Source organism: Vulpes lagopus, chromosome 13 (assembly GCF_018345385.1).
Source record: "Vulpes lagopus strain Blue_001 chromosome 13, ASM1834538v1, whole genome shotgun sequence".
Classification (NCBI taxonomy): Eukaryota; Metazoa; Chordata; class Mammalia; order Carnivora; family Canidae; genus Vulpes; species Vulpes lagopus.
Window position 1 is genome coordinate 58989724 of NC_054836.1, and position 25826 is coordinate 59015549.

At 42.0% G+C, this 25826-nt stretch overlaps 1 protein-coding gene across 2 annotated transcripts in view; it reads left to right on the forward strand.

Annotated features, from left to right (window-relative positions):
- Positions 1-25826, forward strand: part of CPED1 (cadherin like and PC-esterase domain containing 1) — a 263284-nt gene that overhangs the window by 34054 nt on the left and 203404 nt on the right. Inside the window, exons 1-2 of one of the 2 annotated variants that reach the window (XM_041727812.1) lie at positions 10886-10909; positions 21061-21167. In XM_041727812.1, coding sequence (XP_041583746.1) covers positions 21141-21167 — 27 coding nt within the window. In that variant the 5' untranslated portion in view covers positions 10886-10909; positions 21061-21140. Of the gene's footprint in view, positions 1-10885; positions 10910-21060; positions 21168-25826 lie in introns of those variants that run through there. The other variant, XM_041727811.1, reaches the window with a different exon arrangement.

Consider the following 25826-nt stretch of genomic DNA (forward strand, 5'->3'; position numbering starts at 1 on the left):
CTGGAAAGGCATCAAGCCAGGGGTGCTCCGGGTAGTTGATTTCTTATTCAGAAGAATGAGGTAAAGTCACCACCCAAGTCTTTCTCAGATCGGCACCCCAACATTCATACACACAGAGGGGAAGTAAGACGAGATCCTAAACCTCATCACTCTAGGAATCCCTTTCCTTTATAGTCTTTTCAGTGTCACATCCAAGGGCAGAAGAGAGGACCGGTGAGCCAAGGGGTGCAGAAATACTGGTCTGGGGACACATTTGAGGGTGGTCCCCTTTGGCTAGTAGGCATGTTGATAGCAGATGCTTCTACTTACCGATCCTTTAAAATGCGGGAGCCTAATGAGCTCCTCTTCCTCTCTTTCCTTCCTGTCTCCAGCCTCACACCAGCCCCCCTGCCGCCTTCCTGCGTTTAATATGCTGTAGGACTATTTAGCAGGAAGACAAAAGAGTAAAGGTCACATTTAAAAGGCACAGTGTGTTTCGCCTTGTCGGTATTTCACCCAGAACACCTTTGACATACGTTTTTTATTATGCAAGTAATAGGTTTTGGGTGACATCAGAAGCGCTTCTGTGCCTTCCATTGATCAAACCAGGGGGCGGAGGGGGTGGGGGGGGTAGAAGGAAATTGAATCAAAGAAACTTAGAGGTCTGCGCCCTTCTATTTTGTTGTAGTATGACCTGCCGTAATTGTGTGTTCAGGTTGATTGTGATTCCCCTCGGTGCTTATAGAATTACTGATGTATTTACGAGCAAACAGAATTTGTTCTCCGATTGGAGCACTAGAGCTCGAGGAATGTTTATTTAACCCTAACTCAGTTGAGTTGTTTATACTACAGAGACCTGAGTTCAATTTACTTTAGTTTTTGAGAAAAAAAAAAAAAGCTGTCTTATTTATAGAAGTTGAGCTTCAAGTGACCTCCCCGTTCTGATGTTTCCTTTACCCTCCACTGTGCAAAGAGAACAAAAAGCCAGTGTCTCATTTTTACTCCAAAGAAGCTAAACTGCTTCCTTAAGTGGGTTGGTGCTTACCATTGAAAATGGTAACCAGATGTTTACCGAAATCTCCAGCATTTCTCGTTCAAGCCTAGCTTCCTTCTAATCTTTTGATCTTTTTAAGTTTCATAGAAACCAGATTGGGTATTTAAATTTTCCAAAGCTGGGAAATGTTTCATATAGCTTTGAAGATGCTTGCTCTGAACTCTTTCTTTAAATGCACTTTCTGCTACTTTTATCTTTTTTTAAAGGTACAGCAAATCGTCTTTTTTCAATACTACGGATTCTTTTTAACCACATTACAAATAACATCTTGTACTATTGTTCGGTTTTGTGTGAAGGGAAAAAAAATCTTACAGTCTTTTCCCCCCTGGCAGATACATAGAGTAGCTTTTGTAGAACAACAAAAACCTACATGTCACCTAGTTTTGCCTCAGTTACAAAATTAATAGCCAAATTCAGTGGTTGGTTAAAATGTTTCATTTCAGACAGTAGGTGCCCCTGATTGCCTCTGACCTTTTTAGTTCAGTGGTTCTCATGCTTGTCCGTCCATGGATCTCCTCTGAAGAGTTTTAAACTCGGCTTCCCAGGTTCTGGGTCCAGATGTTCTGATTGAGTGGATCTAGAGTTTGGGCCTGGACATCAGAAGTTTAAAATCGGGCAGCCGGGGATCCCTGGGTGGCGCAGCGGTTTAGCGCCTGCCTTTGGCCCAGGGCGAGGTCCTGGAGACCTGGGATTGAATCCCACTTCGGGCTCCCCGTGCATGGAGCCTGCTTCTCCCTCTGCCTGTGTCTCTGCCTCTCTCTCTGTGTGACTATCATAAATAAAAATTTTAAAAAAAAATTTAAAAAAATAAAATAAAATAAAATAAAATCGGGCAGCCCCGGTAGCCCAGCGGTTTAGCGCCTGCCTTTGGCCCAGGGCGTGATCCTGGGGACCCGGGATCGAATCCCGTGTCAGGCTCCCTGCGTGGAGCCTGCTTCTTCCTCCACCTGGGTCTCTACCTCTCTCGCTCTCTCTCTCTGTGTGTCTCTCATGAATAAATAAATAAAATCTTAAAAAAAAAAGAGAGAAGTTTACAATCTCCAGGTGATCCTAAAGTACAGGTAAATTGGAGAGCTTTGGTTGATGTTCTATATTGTTTTCATCTCAAATTGACTTTTATAAGTACAGTTGGCCCTTAAACAATGCAGATTGGAACCATATGGGTCCACTTACACACAGATTTCTTATAGAACAGTCCTATAAATGTATTTGCTCCTCCTTATGATTTTCTTAATGATATTTCTCTTCTCTAGTTTACATTATTGTAACAGTCTGGTGTATAATACACGGAACGTACCAAATATGAGTTAGTTGGCCTCCCGTGGTTTAGGTCCACAGAGGCTATTAGTAGCTAAGTTTTGGGGGAGTTGAAAGTTACATACAGATTTTCTACTCTGCAGGGGTTGGCACCCCGTCACCCCTGCATTGTTCAAGGGTCAACTGGAATCTATTTCAGGTCATTGTTCTCTTCATATTTCTTTAGAATTAGAGGCTTTACTCGTCTCTCTCAGAAATCAGCCATTCTTTTTGGTTTTGCCATAGACTAAACTACGCTTCGAATGACAGATTTCGTTTGTAAAAACAAAGAATATTCATATTATATTTAGCTTAAGGAAACACTCCAGGAAACAAAAACAAGCTGTTTCATATGGGACTTTTCAAGTGACGGAGTGTGGGGATTAACTACAAGGGAGTCTGGGGATTCCAGATATGGTGTGTTTACTATGCTGGTGTATTATCAGATTTAGATGCTTGAAATATTTTAGACATTTCCCTCAATTTGGGAGGAGTTTGGGAGCATCTAACCACATTTTTGAGACTGCCTCTTGGTTTTTGTACCAGTTTTGCTTTCTACTCTCCATTTTTTAATTATTGTAAACCTCCCTAAATCACCTCCTTTTGAGACTTGACTTTCCCTCTGGAGAATTAATTAGCTAATTAGAATTAATTAGTTAATCATTATTAATTAATATTTCCCTCTGGATACCCTCTATGATTTTTCATCTTCCCCTGAGCCAAAGGCAGACTCTCAACCACTGAGCCACCCAGGAGCCCCTTTTTTCCCCTATCTTGATATTTCCTCGAGATATTTTTCTACTCTGCAGATGCCGTAATCTCTGGGGGACAGCCAGGGGTGGGGGGTTGGGGGGTGGGTGGGCAAAATGGGTGAAGGTGGCCACCAGGTCCCCAGTCCCAGTTAGAAGTAAGCTCTAGGGCTGTCCTGCGCGGCATGGCCACTGCAGTTCGTAACACCATATTTTATGTTTGAAAGTTGCTAAGAGAGTAAATGTAGCCGTTCGCACTACACACAGACGCAGATCTGTGACTCTGGTGTTGGCTGTTAACTAGATTTTTGTGGTGGTCATTTTGCAATACATGCATGTGTCGAATCACTGTGCGGTGCCCCTGTATCTAATATAACGTTACGTGCAATGAAATCTCACGGCAAGACCTATGACCTGCTTCACGTTGAATCTACTCTGTCTCCTGCAGGCAGAATTTGTAGAGGGTCTTGACTTTCCAGGGCCCGAGAGATGACGTTTTGATCTGTGTGTCCCACTGCCTCAGCGTGTAGCCAGCTGCGCTGGTCACCTTCGCCCCAGCCAGGGTGCGGCCCGGCCGGGCAGGTTCCTCCTGCAAGCACCGTCCCCAGGGTGCTGAAGGGGCTAAGCTCGGGGTGGGCCCCTCTGGCTGGGCAGCACGCTCCAGGGCAGCAGGCGTCTGGGCCCAGGTGCCACGGGCGCCTCTCGGGCTATCACAGTGGCAGCTGAATCCTCCCCCGGGTGCTGCTCTCTGCCTTCGACGGCATCACACAGACGTGGCCCGGCTCGCACGCCGCCCGGTGCAGAAGTCCTCAGGGACCTCTCATTCCCCCTCATCGGAAGGCCAGTCTCGGCGCGGCCTTCGAAGCTTCCCGAGCCGAGGTGCGGACGCCTCCCCATCCCGGCGGTAGCATGATTCTCAGGCTTGTTCTCACACTCGAATTATTCGGGGAGCTTAACGGTTTAAAGTCAATGCCCAGGTTCCACTCCTGAAAATTATATCAGAACTGGGGGGAAGGGGAGTGAACCTGGGCACCGCGGTGTTCTGCGGAGCCCCGGGTGAGGGTAATGTGCGGCCCCGCTGGTGGCTCCTCGCCTGTCTTCACAGTCCAGAGCTTTGTGATTTGCGTTGCTCCTGAGGTTTCTGGCGCCCAGGATTCCTTAAAATCTAGATTAATTTGTAAGCCTACCCATAGATTTCCCTCAAGGTGGAGATGGTCAACAAGTTACCTGAGACCTCATCACGCCTGATTCACGCCGCTCTGAGGCCTAGAGTGTGTTTTGTGTTCCATCGTTTTATATTTTGTGTGTGTTCGTCTTCTCTGCCCCCTATGTTATAAACTTCTTATAAAGCAGGGCACGTTTTACTTATTTATTCGCGCTCTACTCGGCATAAGGCATAAGGCATAAGGCAGTCTCCTGCAGACAGCTCGTGGGTGCACAATTAAATCAATTAGCAATTGCAAAATAAACCTGCAAATGCCCTAGGAGAATAACTGAACCTTTCCTTGGCGTAGTCAAGCACCATTTGCTTCTTAGAAACGTAGGGGGGAAACTACTTAAGGCGAAGGAAGTGGCTGTGTGGTAGAGCCAGGCGAAATGTGCTGCAGGCGGGGTCTGAGCGGAAACCCCCTGAAAAAGCAAAAACTCGACACAGCCGCTTCCCTTGGTGAAGCTTCTCTGTAACCTTGCTTCAGAGCTGGTTCAGAGGGATGGCTCTGCTTTCCAAGAAAGGATCCACCAACAGGTTTAGAAGAACCTTTTAATAGTAATCATGGTAATTCTTTCCAGTTCTTTCTCTAAGGAAAAATGTGAGCGTCACACGAGAATCTCATCCTCTGTGCAACAAAATGGTTCATTGAGAGCAGGGAACTTTTGGAATTTAAAAAATCTTGCTTAGCATTCCACCTCATTGTCAGATGACCAAACAAGTGATGAAGAGGTGTAAAGGGCAGAGATGACTCTTAGGGGGCCCTGCCCTCTGATAGCCAGCACTGTAGTTTGTGTGTATCAGAAGGTAAAGGAATCCCTGTGCAGGTGCTTGTCTACAGAGCATAGTTTTAGCAAAGCACCAGCCATAGCACCCACTGCTTGCTGGGCTTGTGATCCTCAAACTTAATATGCATCAGAATTGTCTGGAAGTCTTGTAACGTCACAGATTGCTGAACTCGACGCCCAGCAGATCTGACCCAGGAACAGTGGGGAGGTGTGTCGAGAGATAACAAGCCCCCAGGTAATGCTAACGTGCTGGTCCTGGGCCCTGTGTTGAGACTACTGGGCTGGAACCTTCTGTATTACAGTTTTCCTGTGTTTCTTCCAGGAGCACAAAGAAGTTCTGGAATTGCCTATTTGATCCTTAAGTAGGTAGTGGCCAAACAGTTCCCCCTTTGCCTCACCGGGGCTCTCACCGGGGCTCTGAGCCAGCCTTCCACATTGGTGAGAAGCCCCGCTCCTAAATTCAAGCAGATGCTTCACCCGTTGATTGTAAGTCAGCAAGCGAAGCCTTGGTACATGTTAATTCTTTACTGAAGTCAAGGCCCGGGGTCCATTTGGAAGTGACGGCAACGAGCAGCTGCATTTAAACTGTCTTTGGACGTGTTGGGCTTGCTTGAAGGTAGCGGGATGGAGGTAGGAACATGGACATATGATTTGTCCCAAATGGTAACCATAGGCCCCCAAGGAGCAGCAAGATGGCCCTTGGGAAAAGAGGAAAACCGCCGTGGGTGGCATTGTCAGTGAGAGGCTGTGACTAAACTACTTCATTTCTTCAGATGCCTTTCATTTTATGGAAGATGACGATTTTTGAACTAGACAATCTTTAGGATCTACTCCAATTGCAAAATACATAGAGTACAACAAGGAACAGAGGAGACTACCGACAAGGCTACCCCCAAGCCAGTTAACTTGGACATGTTTCTTTATAAGCGTTTTATACATTTTACACAATTTTCTAGCTTGCGTTTTTAGCATACTGTTTATCAGAAACACATGCCATAAAATTTTTGTAAACATTATTTCAATGGCTACATAAAATCATGTTATATGGATGTATTTAATGTTTGCTTAATATGATTTCCTTAATCTTTTCCACATTGTTAAATATTTATATTGGCAATGTTTTGCCGTCGTAATTCTTGTATATAAATTCTTGTGTATCGATCTTTATCTACATTTCTGATTCTTTCCTTAGCACAAATTTTTAAAATTAAAATCACTGGGATATAGAATGAGGATCTATTTTTGAACCTCTTCGTTCCTGCTGTCAAAATTCTACCTACCTGATAAGGTTAAAGCATTTCCCATGCGACATGCAAAAAAATCTCTCATCTCACCAAACCTCACCAACATCAAAACTCTGTCATTATAAGTGAGGTTGTTTTCAGAATGAGAACTTTACCTGTTTTTTTATGGAAGTATAGCACGGAAATCCAAATTCACAGCTGTAGTATAGGGCAGATTGTTTCTGTTGGAAATTGGTACTTGCATCCTAGTAAGAATGCTGGGAATGCCAGCAAGGCAGGCACATTCCATGGTAATCTGAAGGCTCATCCAGATAGGCAACGTATCAGGAATAATGAGTGTTTGCATATCCACTGATTTGTTTACTCAAGGATTCTATTTGTTATTTGTCCATTTTTTTTGAAGAAATAGCATATTAAAATTTATCAGCAAGACCTTATTTCTCGGGTACCTGAAATCTCTAACTCATGACTACACAGCGTGACTATTGCACGCTGAGACTGATTTTTATTTCTTGTCTTATGGAAAGAAATCCTATTACTTGTCACATTGAGTATTTTTAAGGCACTCTAAGTGATATCAGAGACATTTTGAATTTTAAACTGATCAAGATCCAGGTTCATTTTTCGTACATTTTTGTTTCTGTGTAGCAGATAATTGACATCGGATCGTACTTTGAAAGCTATGCAGTGTGTGAAAAGACAAGTGTCACTTTTCTCCGAGAATACTATTTCTTTTCTTGGCGGCATGCGTGTGTATTCTAACTGCATTTTTAGAAAATAGCCCCATTTACAAAGATGTCATATGTTTGTGGCACGGTACTGAGTTAAATATTTGCAAATACAAAGGTGAATGTGAAAAATTAAATCCAGATCCCAGCACCCAGGGGTGACACCGCTAATGTTGTGCATGTGCCCAGGCATCTCTCCAGGCCTGGCCCAAGCACACACACCACACACACGCACACACACATGAGAGCACACGCTTGCATCTTACTTACCCTTTTGCCCCCTGCCTCCTACTACAATGGCTTATCCCACATGTTTTAGCAGACACAATGTTAATATTCTGATATTCTGATAATAGCTTCGCCACGCCAACGTAGTCTTAAAAACTGGAATAAATTTTCCTATCGGTAGTTTTAACTTGGTCTATTTTGATTATTATTAACTAAATGTGCTGTGATATGCACTTTATCTGCATTAACTTACCGATTTCTCACTCCGGGTGTGTAAGGTAGGTATTTCTGTCTCACAGATGGGGAACTGAGCAATCATCCCAGGACTGGTACAGCTGCGGTTTGGCCCACAACTGTCTCTCTCCAAACCTGAGTTTCTAGCCACAAAATCACACTAGTTTCTGGAAAGTATATAACAAATTTTTTGCTTCATTCTTTTTAGTATTTCGTTATATGGAATATCCTAGTATTTTAACTAAGTCCTTTTGGTAGACATTTAGAATTGTTCCAACTAATTGCTACACAATACAACTTTGCTTCAGTATTCATTTATATTACATTTTGGAGATCTGAGTGTAACGCTCAATTATTTGGCGAGTGGGTGAAAATATTAAAACTGCTTCTCCTTGCCGAATTTCTCTTAAAAAAGGATGGTTCCTATTTTGGCTTTCATCACCAGTGCTAGTTCACAATCTTTAGGAAATAGATGTTAAAGTGTTTTTTGATCTGATGAGGTTAAAACTGACATATTAGTTTAACTTTTAACTAAACAGGAAGTTTCCCGGGGCACCTGGGTGGCTCAGTGGTTGAACGTCTCCCTTCGGCTCAGGGCGTGATCCTGGAGACCCATCTGGAGTCTCAGATCCGGGTCCCCGCAGGGAGCCTGCTTCTCCCTCTGCCTGGGTCTCTGCCTCTCTCTCTGGGTCTCTCATGAATAGAGAAAATCTTTAAAAAAATTAAAAGGGAGTTTACTTGCACATCAATTAGAGATAAATGCTGTTTTTTAAACTTAATTTTTATTCATAAAACTTTTTCATACAAAGCATGTAAATAAGAAGTTTAGAGAGGGGCACCTGCTGGCTCAGTTGGTAGAGAAGGCAACTCTTAATCTCAGAGTTGTAAATTCAAGCTCCATGTTGGGTGTAGAGATTACTTACAAAAAAAAAAGGCTTATAGGAAGGAAATTCAAATGGCAAAACAAAGAATAAAAAGATGGTGAAATTCAGAAAATGTTACAGAAAGACAATTTAAAGTGTAGAATATTGCACTTTACACTCACAGAATCAGCAAAACCCGAAATAGGTGCCTTCACCTATTGCTGGTAGGGATTCTGGGAGTGGAAGCTCTCAGATCTTGCTTTGGAAATGTGGAGTGTTATAGTCTTCTTCTGGAAAGCAATCTGGAAAAATCCATAAAATTTAAAATACTCCTACTTTTTAACCCAGCAATGTTGTTGGTGGGAATCAATCTGATAGCAGTGAAAGAGCATCAAAACATGATAAAATATGCACGTGAATCTTAAAATTAACAATGTCAATGAAACAAAGAAAATTATTTTAAATAACAACGATCAAAATAAAGGAATGTGATTACTATATGAATTTTGAATAATGAATAATAAGAGAGAAAAATAGCAAACCGTGCTCCAAGCCTCTGGTGAGGTGGGAAATTAATGTTATAAAAGGAAGGTCATGATTTTTCAGAACTCTGTTAATATCTGTGGGATAAATTATACCTGTTAGATGTGCAAGACCAAGTCACTTTATGGTATGCTTCAACAGTACTTGGCAGTTTCGCACTGACCTAAATATTCTTCATCTCATGGGTAACAGAATTATTAGCTTCAGGGGGCATTTCCAATATCCTCTTGGCTTCTAGGAGCAGGGCCAATTTTCAGAAAACTGGATGGATGAAACCTGTCTTAGGCGCTAGCCCAGCTGACCCATTAGCCAGGTGCCTCCTTACCTGAAGCACCCACTTTAGGGTGCCATGGGGGCTGGCCTCGCTGCTCGGGTCACACCTACCACCGGGGGCCTGTTGGTACTCACTCATGAGGATGTACATTTCTTCACCATTAGTTTCAAGGCTCAAGGCGTCACCTAGTCTAGCAAATGCACTTGCACTACCAATGAGAGAAAACTGCTGAGCCCAGTTCTAGATAACGTGCATGAATTTTAACTGAGGCCCACTACAGATGAGGTCCTTCCTTATCCTTAGATTGGAGCCACTAATGAGTATCTTTCCTTCTATGGTAAGGCGAAGGCCTATTGAAGACACATAAAGGGGTAGCAAAGAGTGGAAAGAGAAGATTATTCGCTGTGTTTTCTAAATTAGACTTGTATCACTCTATACAGAAGATAACATATTGTGTTTCTTGAAAGTTCATCAAGATCTGGATTTTTATCTGGAATTTATCTGCATGTGTATACCTTCCACTCATTTATTCATTAAACAAATACTAATGTAAAGCTCATCAAGTACTAGGCACTGTTCTAAGCACTTTACAAATATTAACTCATTTAGTCTTCATCCTATTCCCTAAATGTTGGTATTATTATTATTATTATTATTATTACAACTACTTTTTGGAATGACCTTGAACAAGTTCATTAGATTATCTGCTGCTTGATTTGAAAATGGAAGATAAGACTTGCTCCATCAATATCTTACAGAAGTGTATGATTGAGTTAAATAAATCTCCAAAGAGATTGAAAAGAATGCATTATGAGCAGGAGATGTGTAATCCTAAAATACTTGTTGCATTAAGTAATAAGCCATTGAGGGAGTTGGTTCTTTTTCTCATGTTAGTGAATTAATTTTCTCAAGCCTTAGTTCTCATCTGTGCTGAATTAGTGAGGAATTATTCTTAGAATAAATTTTAAATCAATGACTCTCTCCTCCCTCTCAGATTGCTCACGGTCCCTGGTGCCTTATTATAAAATGTTAAGCCAGACATGACTAGGTTGCATTCATTGCATTTTAAAGAAGTCATGCAAAATGACTTTTAATAAAACAGGAAGAAGGAATAATATTTGGTTAAATGAAGTGTCACAATGCTAATTATACACAGAAACCTCCTGTTCCATAATGTGGAATTTGATATAAGGAATGTCTGTCTAAAACTCATGTCAAGTACTTAAGTAATAAAAGAACTAATTTTATTATTTTTTCAAAGAATTTATTTATCTGAGAGCGAGCAAGAGCGAGATAGAGCACAGAAGGAGAGAGAGAAGCAGATGAGCTGCTGAGCAGGGAGCACGACGTGGGGGTCCCTCCCAGGACCCTGAGATCGTGACCTGAGCCGAAGGCAGACACTTGACTGACTGAGCCCCCCAGCCACCCTTAAAAGAACTCAGTTTAAAGCACCAACTTCATAGCAAGTATTATGAGTAGGACATTATTTTCAGGCATCAGGATATTTCATAATTGACACCAGATACTCAAGTTACAGTCAACACATGGCTATTAAACAAGAACTATGGGTAGGGCACTAAAGTTGGTGTCGGTGGTAGAGGGCACGTCAAAGGCGAGTGAGACCTTTCAAGGATATAGGGCAGAGGTAGACATGAGCGCCCCTCAAACATACCCGTGCGTGTAGATCATCTGGGGATCCTGTTGTTGACAAATTCTGATTTGGTAAGGTCGAATTTGGGGGCTGAAATTTTTCATTTCTGTCAAGCTTCCAGCTGATGACAGTGTTGCAGGCCCAAGGACCGTTGTTGAGTAGGAAGGATGCTGTGATAACTAACCGTCATACCGGACGCAGTATAAGCAGTACGAGGGCCAAATAAAACGTCCCAGAACAGAAAAGAAAGTTGCCAATTCTGAGTGTGGTGTGTAACGGTGAGCTCTCAAGCGGATTTTGTGAGGAAGAGCATTCATAGGGAAGAGCCGCATAGAGGTCTGTAAGTGCTTGGGGTCTCCGGGACCAGCAAAGGGTCAAGATGGCAGAAGAGGGAGTGGGGGGCTGCTTGGAGAGAAGTGTGACTGGAAGCCCAGGTGAGGGCAGGTGTAAGAGGCCCAGGTGGCTTTGCTAAGGAATTTGATCTGTCTTGTGCTGGCAGTGGCAAGATCTGGTTCTTTTGGAGGATTGCTCTGGCTGTAATGGGTTGGAGAAGGAAAAAGAGAAGCAGAGGGCCTAGGAGACTTTTGCAGAGATGGCGAGATCTTAGGCTTAGAGAATGTGATAGGATTTGGAAAGGTCGGGAAATATTTAAGAAATTCCAACTTAAAATTGATGGGAATTGGAAATCAATGGGATGTGGGAATGATAGACAAGTTGAAGATGACCTTATACCTTCTAGCTCGAGGGAGAGAGAGTGGCCACGCCTTTGATGCTAAGAAAAATGGAAGGAGGGACAAGATTTCGGCAGGAGACCATGGGTTCAGATTTCCACTCGTTGGGCAGGGCAGGGCATTTGTTCTAGAATGCAACTGGAAATGTCTCTCTGAAATACGAGAAGTGTAGAGAAATGTAGATTTGGGAGTCGGTGGCAAAGAGGCAATAGCTAAAGCAATGGGTGTAAACAAAATCACCAAAGGATTTGAATTTAGAGAGAAATAGTGTTGTATGTAAATAAAGGCTACAAATCTGGGGAGCTGCACGTAGTAACAGGGGGTCTGGGAACCCGAACTTGATCTATTTTCCAATTCTCGGTATTTTAAATACCATTAGAATTTTTATTAGCCTGCAGTGCCTCTTGCATGGAGAGGAATTGTCTTTGCCTTCCAGCGTGGCGGTGCTGATTGGGTTTGCGATGCGACCTCCTGGGTGGGAAGGACTCAGTGAGCTGCTTTCGGCCGGTTCGGCCACCGACTTAACGACCGTCTTACTTCCCCGGAGGCCGGGCGCTTGCTGGTCTTTCCATCCCCGAAGTCCTCGCTTTATTCAGATTTCCTTCGTTTTCTTACGTGATGTCCTTCTTCGGTTCACGGCCGCACCCAGGACACCGCATTAGGGGTGGTCCCCCTGGTCCTTAGGCTTCTCTCACCTGTGACCGTTTCTCAGACTCTCTCTGTTGGTTGGGGGACTTGGCAGCTCCGGGAACAGGCCAGGCCCTCTGGGGTCTCTCCCCTGGGATTCGCCTGGGGTTTTCTCCTGCGATCAGACGGGGCTGCGGCCGCGGGAGCAGGAGGGGGGCCGTGGAGCTCGGCCCACCCTATGGAGCTGTGCAGGCTCCAGGTGACCCAGCGCTGCTGGTGTCAGCCCCGACCCGGGGTGGGGGGCTCAGGGTCAGGCTCCCACGGCCGTCCTTTCACCTCCCTTTCCATCCTGCACTCTCGCCAGGATGCCCTGTGTTCAGCTCCGGACCAGGACCGGGAAGCTGTGCTCCACCGCCCTTGGAAGAGTCTGGAGAAGCTACATAAATTATTGGGTATTTTTACACTCACAAGCTTGGTCTCTTCATCCCCGTCTATCTACTTATTCGGGTCATTTGTTCATGGTGACATGGACTCGCAGGTAGTTATTTTATACTTCGGGTTATAATCCAATATCATTGATTCTGTTGCTCTTAGTGTTCCAGTTTGGATCATTGACTCCTGTGTCCCTTGGACGTCCTTCGATCATTGTTTTTGTTTGTTTCCCTGTTGGTTTTTGGGCTCTTCCGTACCTCCTGGCACAATGATGCTCTAGGCTCATCTTGTGTATTTACTATTCCAGCCTCTTGAATCAGCCATTTCTCCAAGGACCTGTGGTTCCCTTTATTGGAGGATGATCCTAGAAACCAGTATCTAGGCACTAGGTGCAGTTTGATTTTTAAAATTGCTGAAGTGTTCATTTCCTTTAAGGTCTTCTAAGCTGGTGACAATTCCAGACATTTAGAAATTTGGTAAAATGCCAAAGAGTTTTATCCTAGATAGAAAACAATCTTGAAAGCAGTAAAAGAAAGAAAGAAAGAAAGAAAAAGTAGTAAAAGTTTAAATACACGTTCGATTACACTTCAGTAGCAGACTAAATAAGGGCCCTGAAAATCTTCAAAAATAGCATTTAAAAAACCCTATGGATTATTCCAAAGTAAACATTTCTTAAATTTATTTCATAGGAATAAACTGATCTCTTTCATTTCAAGTTCTTCTTAATGGAAAATTTCTTCAGAGCCTGAGTCTTTTTAAACTTTTGTAAAAATTTGAGCATAATATTGGTTTCTTGAGCTTATGAGTAGAGCAGAAGAATTCCAGGAGCTCAAAACTCCTCACAAAAACGATCTCATTGATCTTCACTACCTCTCATAGGGCAGAAAGAAGGTAGATGGTGTAGGATAGGAAAGCTTGATTTCTAGTGTGGACTTAGGACACCATGTGTGTGTGGGGGGAAATATGGCTTAGAATTCTGTGGCAAAACACAAAGGTTTTTTATTTTTTTTTTAATTTTTTTTATTTTTTAACATCACCTCTTAAAGGATAAGGAGCCAGAGGCATCACAAGCAAAAACCCCTGACCAGACTCTTGGGGTAAGGAACTAGATTTAATTAGATTTTGTGACCATGTTGTATAATCGCTGACGACCTAAAGATTCTATATATATGATTTCTCTTCAATTCTGCGATATTCAATCCAATAAACATCTACTAAGTGTCTACAATACAGTACAATCAGTGTTAGATAAAATACAATCAGTGTTAGATAAAAGAATGTGAATGGTTTGTCCTTAAAGAAAAGTCAAGAATAAAATGTGGGCTACTGTTCTGTAGATCCATCATATTAAGAATATAGTTAAGAGAACTGGTTCATGCAACCTGGAAGATTTAGGAAAAGATACTTGCAAAAGGTATTTGCAATGGCTACTTTATATCCAAACAATCTTACGGTGTTTTCAAGCATAGAACCTAATTTGTCATCAATAAGTTAATCATGTATTCATAAATGTGACATTATTTACTAATTCTGATAAAGAATGGACACAGGGAAAATAATACTTTGTTATTCAGTAGGAATTTGATAGTCTAGTTGTGAAGAAAAAAAGTATATAGATGGAACAGTGACTCTATGAAATATTCTCATTTTGTCTTATAGAGGAATATTATGCATTATTTATAATTTAAACATCTTCAGTATTTTATGCTAAAAAACCCCATACATTTTAGGAAATCACCATCCTTGTATCCTTATGGAATCTAACAGTCTAATACTGTGCGTAAGTAAATGAGGCTTGGCTTTTATAGCTATGTATCTTGGAAGCCTTTGGACAAGCTTATTTTCCAAGTCAGACTTTATAAATCTTTTCTGCTTCCATCTGATGTATGTGTTCACAAAAAAGTTTCCACTAAGTAAAGCACTTGGAATCTCCTTTCTTTAAAAAAAAAAAAAAATTCCCTTAAATGCTGGGAATGGTTAACTTTATTTTCTTAGGCTAACTTCTCTCTTATTTTTACTAAGAACCAAAATATATCTTTCGGTCCTTGTAAGACTACTTTAATATTTTCCCTCACTACTTCCATTTTTAATTTTTACAATATACTGGCTTTTGGTTGAGTTTTCATTGTTGATCTGTTGCTCACCTTCAGTTGTACATTCACTATGGATCTCACAAATATATAGCAAATAATTCTGAGATCCCGGCCACTGTTGTAGGCCCTGAGGATATCGGAGTGGACAAAACAGGCACAGCCCTGCCTTCATGGAGCTCACATTTAATGGGCAGGGCAGGCGGGCAATAAACACATAGACAAGATACCTATACCCTGTCGGATGATGATAAATGCTATGATGAAAAATAAAGCAGGAATAGACTTAATATTCTGAGATTTTTATATAGTGCACCAGAAAATTGAAGTTGTCATTCCTTGAGGATAAACAGCATTTGTGTGAGTGATAATATCTCAGAGTTCTCTGTTGTTCTCTGGATTGAGTTACTGACCCGGTGAACTTTATCAATGAGGGAGGTCATCTGAGAGCCAGGAAATGATTGTTTGCTTTCCATGGCAGCCTGCCTCTGAGAGACTGGAAATATTCTGAAGACAGCCCTCACTCCGTAGGGCAGATGCTTGAGTAAAACAAAAACAAGAACAAAACCCTTAAAAATAGCTCTTATTTTTAACACCGAGGATGTTACTTGCTTCCTGAGGACGAGGAGAGAACGATAGAAACTAACTCTACACCATTGTGTGTTGAGCTGATAAATCTGGACCCTGTCTGTGGAGTCTTCATTGCTCCCTGAGCCAACACTGAGGAGGCACGTTGGGGTGGTGTTATCAGCAATTTTGTTCCACAGTTTATGGGGAGGAGCCCATATAGGTTTTTCATGTTTTTGTAATTTTGAGATGGAGAACAGAACATCCACATCCTGTTTTCCTAGAACAATGTCCTATGACCTCTCTATTTATGGGCTTGGCAAGTCCAATGTGGGAGTTAGTCTCACTCTGGTTTCTTTGTGACAGGGAAAGAAATCATTTTAACCATCAAAAAAAAAATCTAAGAAACTTTTAGAGATTTCTTTTCAAAGGTAGGTGGAGGCCAGGTTAATATTTATAGTTCCTGAGTATATGTACGGTTGAGTGCTCCCTCCTTCTACAGATAAACATTTTACTTAAATTACCAATGGTAGCTAAGACTGCTTTGGGGCACTAGGTGAGGGTCTAGGAATGTCCGGGGTACCTGTTACAGACAGTCCTTTTTGCCTCTGAGGCCCCAAAGGACATGGCTGTGCTGGAGAGTAGTTGGAAAAATACCAAAGCTGTCTAATTCCTCTTTGTCTCAGGTTCCTCTCTTGTATAGTGTGTAGAATAATTGTGTCTACCCCATAGGGTTGTTGCAAGTTCTGCATAAGTTAAAACACGGGAGGTAGCAAAAGCTGAATTTCTCTATTGCCTCTGTGGTTTCTGAAGGGATAATGATGTCACGGCCACGAACGCGGGCCCTGGAGCTAAACGTCCTGTGTTCAAATTCTCTTCCTACCACTAACTAGATGGCTGATCTTGAACAGGTTATTTAACTGACTGTGCTTTTCAAAAAGAAAATGATCATATCCAGGAGGCTATGGAGTGGAATAAATGAATTAATACAAATACTTGGAATAGTACCTGGCTTCCTGTAAGGGCTCAAGAAAGATTTACTGTTGATATCATCACTGCTACTACTAGTACTATTGTTTATTTATTAGTGTGGCTTTGGCACTCAGATCCTGGTGCAATATTGTAGGGAGCTGGGCTGAACAAGCGAAAGGTCTCCTTTTCCCTCTGCCAGGAAAATCTAAGAAACCACCATCCAATTCGGCCAAGGGTGGCTTTGCCTGGTTATTTTTTTTTTTTTCCCAAATCCAAGTCTGACCTCTTAGCTCTTACACTCTGATAATGTCAACCGTCCAGGGAAGAAGAAACACCAAGGAAGGCCAACATAAAGGATGCTTGCTCCAGGTGCCTAAAAAAAAAAAAAAAAAAAAAAAAAAAAGTCCTAGGCAACTTATAACTATGGTGACAGCCCTGAGACAGGCTGAAGGTCATAAAGGGTCCAAAGAGAAACCGTGGGGGAGACATGAGAGCTGGCCCACCTCGGAGTGGTACGCGGGTCACTCTTCCAGTCCAACTGGAGAGAAAAGACCTAAGTCAAAAGGATGTCCACAGGCTACTCCTGATTTTTCCAGTCTAAGAGACCACACTTCAGTCCTCACCAACTTTAACAGCCAATAAAACGTCTCTGGAGTTGAAATGACCTTACTCAACCTTGCAGGAGAGCGTAGCCCGATGTGAAGATCAAAGGGTGTGTTCAGACATCCTTTGAAGACCAACTGACCAAATATCAATTTGCCTACTGGCCTCTTAACAAGGCCAATTTACCTAATGAACGACTCTAATTCATTTGAAAGCTAAAGCGTGGACCATCATCTTGCTGAATGAGCAATTCATGCAAAACTGACACCCAGTGTTTTACATGGGGTCCCGATGGTTCCCCTGGGAGGCAGAGCCAGGCAGGGGGGCCAGGCCAGGCCACATGGCCAGGTGGAGGGAATGTGGGAGGCTGTCCTCAGCTCCCATCAGGGGACTCAGTATGACCACAGCCTCTGAGTTTTCAAATGAAAGCAGGAATCTGGGTCTTGGTGTGAATTATACTGACTTTCGCATTTTGGCAAATAGTTAAAATTTAAAACAAAAACAAAATAAAAATAGTGCAGGCCAAATGCACCGCACATGCAGGCTTGATCTCTCCAGGGGGCCGCGCAGCCTGCAGTCCCTGCTGTGCACCTGGGCCTTGGCCTACTCACGCCTCCCTTGCAGCTCCTGAGCATGGCCCCACAGCTCCGCGATATTCAGCAACCTGTAATTTTGCTGAGGCACATATTTGTTTCCCAAAGGCTCCAATGTTGACTTCTGAATGTGATTTACTTAGCTAGTGAATGTGCTTTTTTCTCTGCCCGGTTTCTTTTTCTTTTCTTTTCTTTTCTTTTCTTTTCTTTTCTTTTCTTTTCTTTTCTTTTCTTTTCTTTCTTTTCTTTTCTTTTTCTTTTCTTTCTTTTCTTTTCTTTTTTCTTTTTTTTTCTTTTCTTTCTTTTCTTTTCTTTTTTTTCTTTTCTTTTCTTTTCTCTTTTTTTTTTTAAGATTTTATTTATTTATTCATGAGAGACACACAGAGAGGCAGAGACACAGGCAGGGGGAGAAGCAGGCTCCCTCTGGGGAGCCCGATGCAGGACTCGATCCCAGGACCCTGGGCTGAAGGCAGATGCTCACCTGCTGAACCACCCAGGGATCCCCCTCTGCCCGGTTTCTAAACTTCAGTGTGGCTTTTGGGATTTTTTTAAACCAAGTTTGGATACATGGTGCCACTCATAAAACAAATGAAGCTTTTTCTTTTAAAAGGGGCTGTGGGAGTTGGGGTACGGAGTTGACTTTTGAGGTTGGAGATGAAAATGAAGAGAAAGTGAAAAGGTCTACTCAGGACTTAACTAGGAAATAGAGATTTGGAAGTTTGAGGTAGAGCTCAGTGAGGGTGACAATAGGAATTTTGAATGGAAACAATCAGCATTTTTCAGACTGCGGAGGCAGTCTTGAGATTCTTGGCTATATTTTACTTGGATTTTAAGGGTAGTAAATTTATTGTGCTACAAAGTATTTTTGAGATATTAATTTTAAATTTAAAATATCTGTTAAATATTTTTGAGAGGTATGTGGTGTCCCTTATGAATGTCAAAACCTTGTATGGCACTTTATAAGTTATCCTAAATTCTTTTTAATGTTCAGATCCCCCACAGATGGTTGAAGGCGGTGACTGTACTTTCTCTCTCTCTCTCTCTTTTTTTTTTTTTTTGCTATTTACATTCATAATTCTAGTGCAATGTCCTGCTCATAGGAGATTCTTAATAAATTAAATGCTTTGCATTATTTAAACGTATCTTCCAGTTTTAAACATTTATGGCTTAGATATATATATATTGTAATCAAACTGAGAAATTGTGTGTATGCCTTGGGTAGTGAGGGGGGGGCATGTGTCAGCCTTGAAGAAATATAAAACCTACTGTGTCTTTATCTTTTTTAAAAGATTCTATTATTTGAGAGACAGAGAGAGAGTGAGAGAGATAGAGAGAGGGAGAGAGGCAGAGACACAGGCAGAGGGAGAAGCAGGCTCCATGCAGGGAGCCCAACGCGGGACTCGATCCCAGGACCCCGGGGTCACGCCCTGGGCCCAAGGCAGACGGTCCATGCGGGGAGCCGGAGCCGGGCTCGAACCCAGGACTCCCGGATCATGACCTGAGCCCAAGGCCGACCTTAACTGACGGAGCCGCCCAGGTGCCCCCCGCTACTGTATTTTTAATGCCCAAACAATCTAGTCCATGATTTGAAAGCCTCTCTTTGCATATCCTTATCTTCTTAAAATACTTGGTTGAGGATGCTATGTCAGGAGGTTTCTTCTAGAGTTCTGGTGTGTCTTGGGCTAGCAGTAATGCCAAGTGCAGCCATCTCTGTGTTTTCCCTTTTGACTTTATATCAAAAGTTTTGGCTGAAAGTGCCAGGTGCACATTTTCAATAAAGTCGTGGAATCATCATAGAATATTTGGTCTGGGCTTTAGGAAATCCTTCGGAGTCTCCTTCAACGTGAGGATGCATGAGACCGCGTAGACCTTCCCCGCCGAAGGCCTGGTGGCTAATACAGGCAGAGCTTTCTCCCGCCCCTAAATTGCCTGCAGCATCTTTCCGGTCCCCTTGGACGACTGTGCTATATTCCAGCCTCTTGAGATCTATGAAGCAAACAGAGAAGCCCTGGGATGGGAGCTCCCGTGTTAACTGAGTTCAGTTCTCCGGATCCTTTTGTTTGGCAGAGGGTTTCTCTTCGAGGAACAGGGTAATTCCAAACAGCCAGAGAGCACAGAGCTTGTCACGACGAAGGACAAGGACGTGGTGGGTGCAGAGTGGCATTTCATTCCTGATGGTCGTAGATCACTCTTCATTATCAATCTTCCCGCCCCCTGGAAAGCCCTTCTTTGAAAGCGTTACACGTTCAAGTGAGAAATTCTTTTGGGAAACCATAAAAAAGACAGAATTTGGTTATTTCCTAGCTTTTTAGAAGCCACTAGTACCTAATGAAAGAGATGACTGATGAGGTCTGGCACGAATGGTTACCGCAGGGACATTATCTTAGGACTGATCAACAGGAGAGGCCATCTGGACAGAAATCGCTTAATTTTTTAAAGTAATATCAATCCTTTTGTACATGACGTGGTGTTTGCAGGTTATTGCTGAGATACCTGTTTCTATATCGTCTGAAGCAACATGTTTACCGCCCTATCACGGGCTGGTTGTTCATTCATTTAACAATTTTTTAAAAGATTTTATTTATTTATTTGAGAGAGCGTGAACACACACACACACACACACACACACACACACACACCAGCAGCTGGGGGGAGGGTAGCAGAGGGGCAGACGGAGGGGGAAGAGCAGACTCCCCGCCGAGAGGGAGCCCGATGCCAGTCCCAGGACCCCGAAATCATGACCTGAGCCGAAGGCAGACGCTTAACCGACTGGGCCACCCAGGCGCCCCTCATTTAGCAAATATTTTTCAAGTACCAGTTACATGCAAGACATGTTGATAAAAACTTACATAAATAAATCAAAGACAGTAAGGGAAAATAAACGTATAACACATGTTAATTTTCAAATGTCCAAGTATTATGCAAGAATGTACTCTTCTGAGATTATTTTGGCAAGTTACTAGGATTTATTGGCAAAGAGCTTTGTCCTTGGTAAATAGCTGAAATATCATTTCCTTCGGCCCATGTTATACTCCGTATTTTGACCTCAGCTTTGCTATCTGTAACTAGACCACAAATTCCTTTTAGACAAAACCTATTTTTTAAAATTTTCATTGAATTTTATTTTCTGCTGACAACAACTTTTTCTTTGTAAGAAATCTTATAAAGGGATATCTGATGTTTAAGATTTGTGAAAAGTAACGGTGATACCAAAGTCCAGAACAAAATATTTGGTGTTTTGACTTCTTATCATTATTCGATTTTGTAACCAGCCTCTATCTTAAGAGACTTTATAATCCTCTTTCCTCCCAATCTCCAAATAAGACTTTATAAATGTACAAAGTTAGTGACTTAAAGCATTTAACCTCTAGTCTTTTAGTTTTATGACATCACTTTAGATAAGTGAATTTTCCTTGATATAATAATAAATATAAAAATATTTCTAAATTAGAAAAGTTGCATTTAAGTTACTTCAAATATTGACTTTTAAATATGTTCAGAATCATTTGTGTTTTAGGATTTAAATAATAAAAATTTTAAGTCTAAGAACGGTGCCTTCAAAAATCTGATAAAAATTATTTATTTTTCAATATTCTTTTGCTATTAGGTGATTTGGGCTCTTGGGATCTGCTCATTTGCCTGTCTTCTAGGAAAGCTGGTGGAAAACCTTGCATATCCAAGGAAGACATGTGCCATTTAGGTTTACATCAAAAGGTAAATATCCTTTTCAAAATGTTTGCACACTTTAATGGCTTTTTGGATATTAACGCCAGCATTTCTTGGCCCATAATATTTTTTTTTAATGTGAGGAAAGCATCAAAGCTGCTAGTTATTTCTCAGTAGTGAAATAGTATTGTAGTAGCTACACTGATTACTTGGTATTTCTGCAGTTGATAATCTTGGTATCTCCTTCCTCCTGGTAGCTCTTGACTTCCTTGACCTTTGGGTTGAGCACATCATCTTTCTTTCTTCTTGTCCATCTCTGGCCATTCCTTCTCTGTTTTCTTCATAGCCGCCTTTCCTCTGCTCATACTTTAGATGCCTGTGTTCCTCAACACCATTCCCAAGGCGGGGTTGAGGATTCCCAAAGGTACATCTAAAATTCAGGCTTCTTCCCAGTCTCCAGGCGCACATGTATAACTGCCTATTAAATATCACCTTTGCATCACACAGACGCCCCAAATCAACAGGGAGAAAAATAGCTCGTACGTTCCCTCGTAAGTCACTGCTACTCTTGCATTCAGTAGCTCTGCAGGACTCCTGTTCTATTGGTCAGGAGCATGAACAACCACAACGTCACTCCCTACGGTAGGAAGCCGGCCTTCACCTCTGATTCCCTCCTCTCACGTGTCACCTGCGTTCCACCAATCACCACTAGTACGGAACTTAACTGGAACTTAACTCTTAAGTACGTCCCAAGTATTTTATTTCTCAAGTATCCCTACTCGCTGCCTCTGTCCTGGCCAATCAACTTTTCTCACCAGGGTCGTCGTAGAATCCTCCTCACTGCTTTTTCTGAAGCAGGTGTTTTGTCCCTGAAATCCACCCTGCCCACGGTTGTCAGGATGAGAAATATTAAAGTGCTGAACTAACCCGGTTGCTCGTGCACTTGACCTTTGAATGGCTTTACACCAACCGTGAGATAAAGTCTACGGTCTTCTCTGTGAATATCAGTCAACCTCCAGGCAGGAGACAAATGCCATATATATATTTGGTTTGAAAAATGTATGTTTATTGGAAGGAACTTTATTTATTTATTTATTTAATAAATTTATTTTTTTATTGATGCTCAATTTGCTGACATATAGAATAACACCCAGTGCTCATCCCATCAAGTGCCCCCCTCAGTGCCCGTCACCCACTCACCCCCACCCCCCACCCACATCCCCTTCTACCCCCCCTAGTTTGTTTCCCGGAGTTAGGAGCCTCTCAGGTTCTGTCTCCTCCCTGATATTTCCCACTCATTTTTTCTCCTTCCTCTTTATTCCCTTTCATTATTTTTAATATCCCCCAAATGAATGAGACCATATAATGTTTGTCCTTCTCCGATTGACTTACTTCACTCAGCATCATACCCTCCAGGTCCATCCACGTCGAAGCACATGGTGGGTGTTTGTCGTTCCTAATGGCTGAGGAATATCCCACTGTATACACAGACCACAGCTTCTCTATCCATCATCTGTTGATGGACACCGAGGCTCCACCCACAGTGTGGCTATTGTGGACATTGCTGCTGTGAACATCGGGGTGCAGGTGTCCCGGCGTTTCACTGCCGTATTTGAAAAGATTTAACTGAAGAGAAACCAGTGAAGGAGGTTTTTATTGCGGTTCTGACAAAATAAGAGAAATGAGATTAGGGACAATCTAATTTTAAAAATTAGGGGGAGAAAAGGATTAGAGGCACCAGAGATCAGCAGCCTCGTAAGATTTCACTACCCTTGGTCCGAGGACGGGTATGTGGAAGGAGTGGTCTGTAGAGCTTGATGAGAACTGAGGCCAGGAAAGAGGCCTCACTGAGAAGGGGCTGCAAAGGAGCGGGGGTTGGGGTTGCCATTGCCAAATCATAGCCCTGCAGAGAGGAAGCCAGGGAGCTAAGTGCTCTCTTTACTCCTACCCATCGATCTCTTGCCAAGGCCTCCTGTTGGTGCCACGCATCACTCTCGGCCTCACATGTTTATTTATGCCCATTCTTTACCTACGAGGAGATTGACGTGCAGAAAAATTCAGAGAATTGCCCGAGTCCTCATTGCTAATAAATGAAGCAACCAGGATTCAAACTCGGGCAGTTTGGCTTCAAATTTTGTTTTCCTAACCACATCACTATAAACCTCTCTGGATAAATATTTAGGACCGACTGCATTTACAGACTATGCTAATGAATACTCTTAAAGAATGCATTAGTTCTAAATGCTTCATATTAGATAACTGTCACGTTGGAGCATGAATAATTTGAAGCTTTATGAACCATGACTTATTTATGTCAACATAAATATTCAAAACAGAAGTTGCTTCCAATTTGTTGGGGATTCTGAGATGAACAAAGAAAGGGCTCCTGCTCAAATTAGGGTTACTCCTCCCATCAGAGCTTTGGAATTTAAGCACTTAACGAAAGTGATCTTAAGATTTGTTATGAAAAAATGAATGGCCTGGAGTCTCTCTAGTCAGAAGGAGAGGAACATGATTTTAAAACTGTTGGTCCCTGTGATGCTGAAAGTGAAGTGAGGTCCACTATTTGGGGTAACACTAAGTTTAGTAACTGGGGCTCTATTTCACCTTTAACAGAAAGGCTCTAATGTTTCAAGAGCAGAGGGATTCATTTCTAGCTCTAAATGTTTGTAGGATTAGCAGTCCCTCAAACCAGGATGCTGTTTTTAGTACTTGGAGCACTGAGAACCACTGAAATGGCTCTTATTATAAAGCATTTGAGCACATTTTCAGGTGAATTTGATGGAATGATAATTGCACGGGAGAGACAAGGAGATAATGACTCTTCTTGTCATTAATTCTCGTCCTGGTGGAGGATACTGAACAGCTTTTGGAGAACACCCGAGTTTTGATAAAGTAAAGACTAGAATGTGTGTACCAATCTAATGAAAAAAAGGAGAAGTCCCTTAAGATACACTGTGAAGTGTGTGTCACTTTGCGTGAGCCCTCCCAATTTTTTCCCGAGTGCCTTCTTACACTTTATAAGTAGTCCAAACTCCAACATCTACTCTCCTTAATGAGTTATTGGTATTACAGTAATATCACTTTTCGTTTACCAACACTTTCTAAATGTTTAAGATTATATACTGTTGTTCTTATTAATGAACTACATCTCAAAATAAGAAGGATGTTTTACTTTTGCTTCTGATAATATGTAATAGGAACAATTTAGATGTAGACGACCCACAGGTTAGGATTGTGGAAGGTATGTGGGGACTGAAATCTTTCTTTCTTCCTTTTTTTTTTTTTTTCAAAGCTGAGCTGCCCTCTCTTATTTTAAGATTTTTATCTGTTTATTTGACACACAGAGAGAGAGAGAGAAAAGTAGATAGAACTGCAGACAGAGGGGAAGCAGGCCCTCGCTGAGCAGAGAGCCCGATGCGGGGGCTTGATCCGAAGGCCCTGGGATCATGACCTGAGCCGAAGGCAGACAATCGACTGAGCCACCCAGGTGCCCTGGGATTAAAATCTGTCTAAACGTACATTTCCTTTTTCTCAATTTGATCTCAGAAATAACCCAGGGCTCCACCATCATTATCATTTTTCATACGCATTCTAATCTTTTCAAAGATATAAAAGGTTTTATGCCAAGAAAAACAGCAGCTTCAAAAAAAGAAGAAAAAAAAGAAAAACAGCAGCTTCTATAAAATATACACATTTGCATATGTGTATGTAAACTGTTCAAACCCAATATGAAATCATAATATATTGAAAATAATTATTTGGGTGATAATGATGTGTCGATGTAGATTCTTTAGGTATAAAAAAAGTACCACTCTGAGGGGGTTGTTTATAGGGGAGGCTGTGCATGTGTAGGGGCAATGGGTATGTGGGAAATCTTTGTACCTTCTGCTCAATTTTGCTGTGAACCTTAAAACTACCTGAAAACTTCTTTGAATACGTTCCTTTTGATAATGATGCAAATCTCATATATTTTATGATGTACACAAAAATAAGAGTAAAAAGCAATAATGTTATCTTATATTAGGTTACAGAAGAGCTTTATTAGGTTTAATGATGAGAATAGATGGAAAATACACGTAATATAGCTGACTTGCTATGGCTGTATGACCCACAGCCCTTGAATATGTTTCTTTGTGCCAAGTTATTCAGTTGAACTGCTTAGTCTGGTGCTCTGTTACAGAGTAGAATGGAAATGATATTTCTTGTGTCACGTGTCACCTTGGTTATGTCATCTGCGGAGACTCTGTGAATTCCAAAGATGTGCTTTGGAGGAAGGAACAGGGGAAGAGGTCACTGAGTGGGGGATGGAAAAGCGGAAGGCGGAAGCCTGAGAGCAGTTGCTTCCCTTGGCTTGGCTCTGCTTTCTGATTCTGAGTCAGTTTTTTCTTCTGACCTCAGGTCTCATATAGAAAGTCACCTCTCCAATGAGATACAGTGACCGACACTTCTGCTGAAATCTGTGCAAGCTGTACTCTATCTTTGCAGCACCTTTACAAGGTCCTCTGTCCCATGAGTTAAGTCACGATTATTCATTTGGCCTGGCCTCTTCCATTCCTTTGTCTAGGATGAGACAGCTCATCCAGGATGCTCTAAGCACCTGCTGTAACAGCACATTGGCTCTGAACTCTTCAAAAAGCAGGAGGAAGGTTTAAACTGGACCTCATCACCACATAGCCTTTAATGATAAAGAAATAAATTTATCCC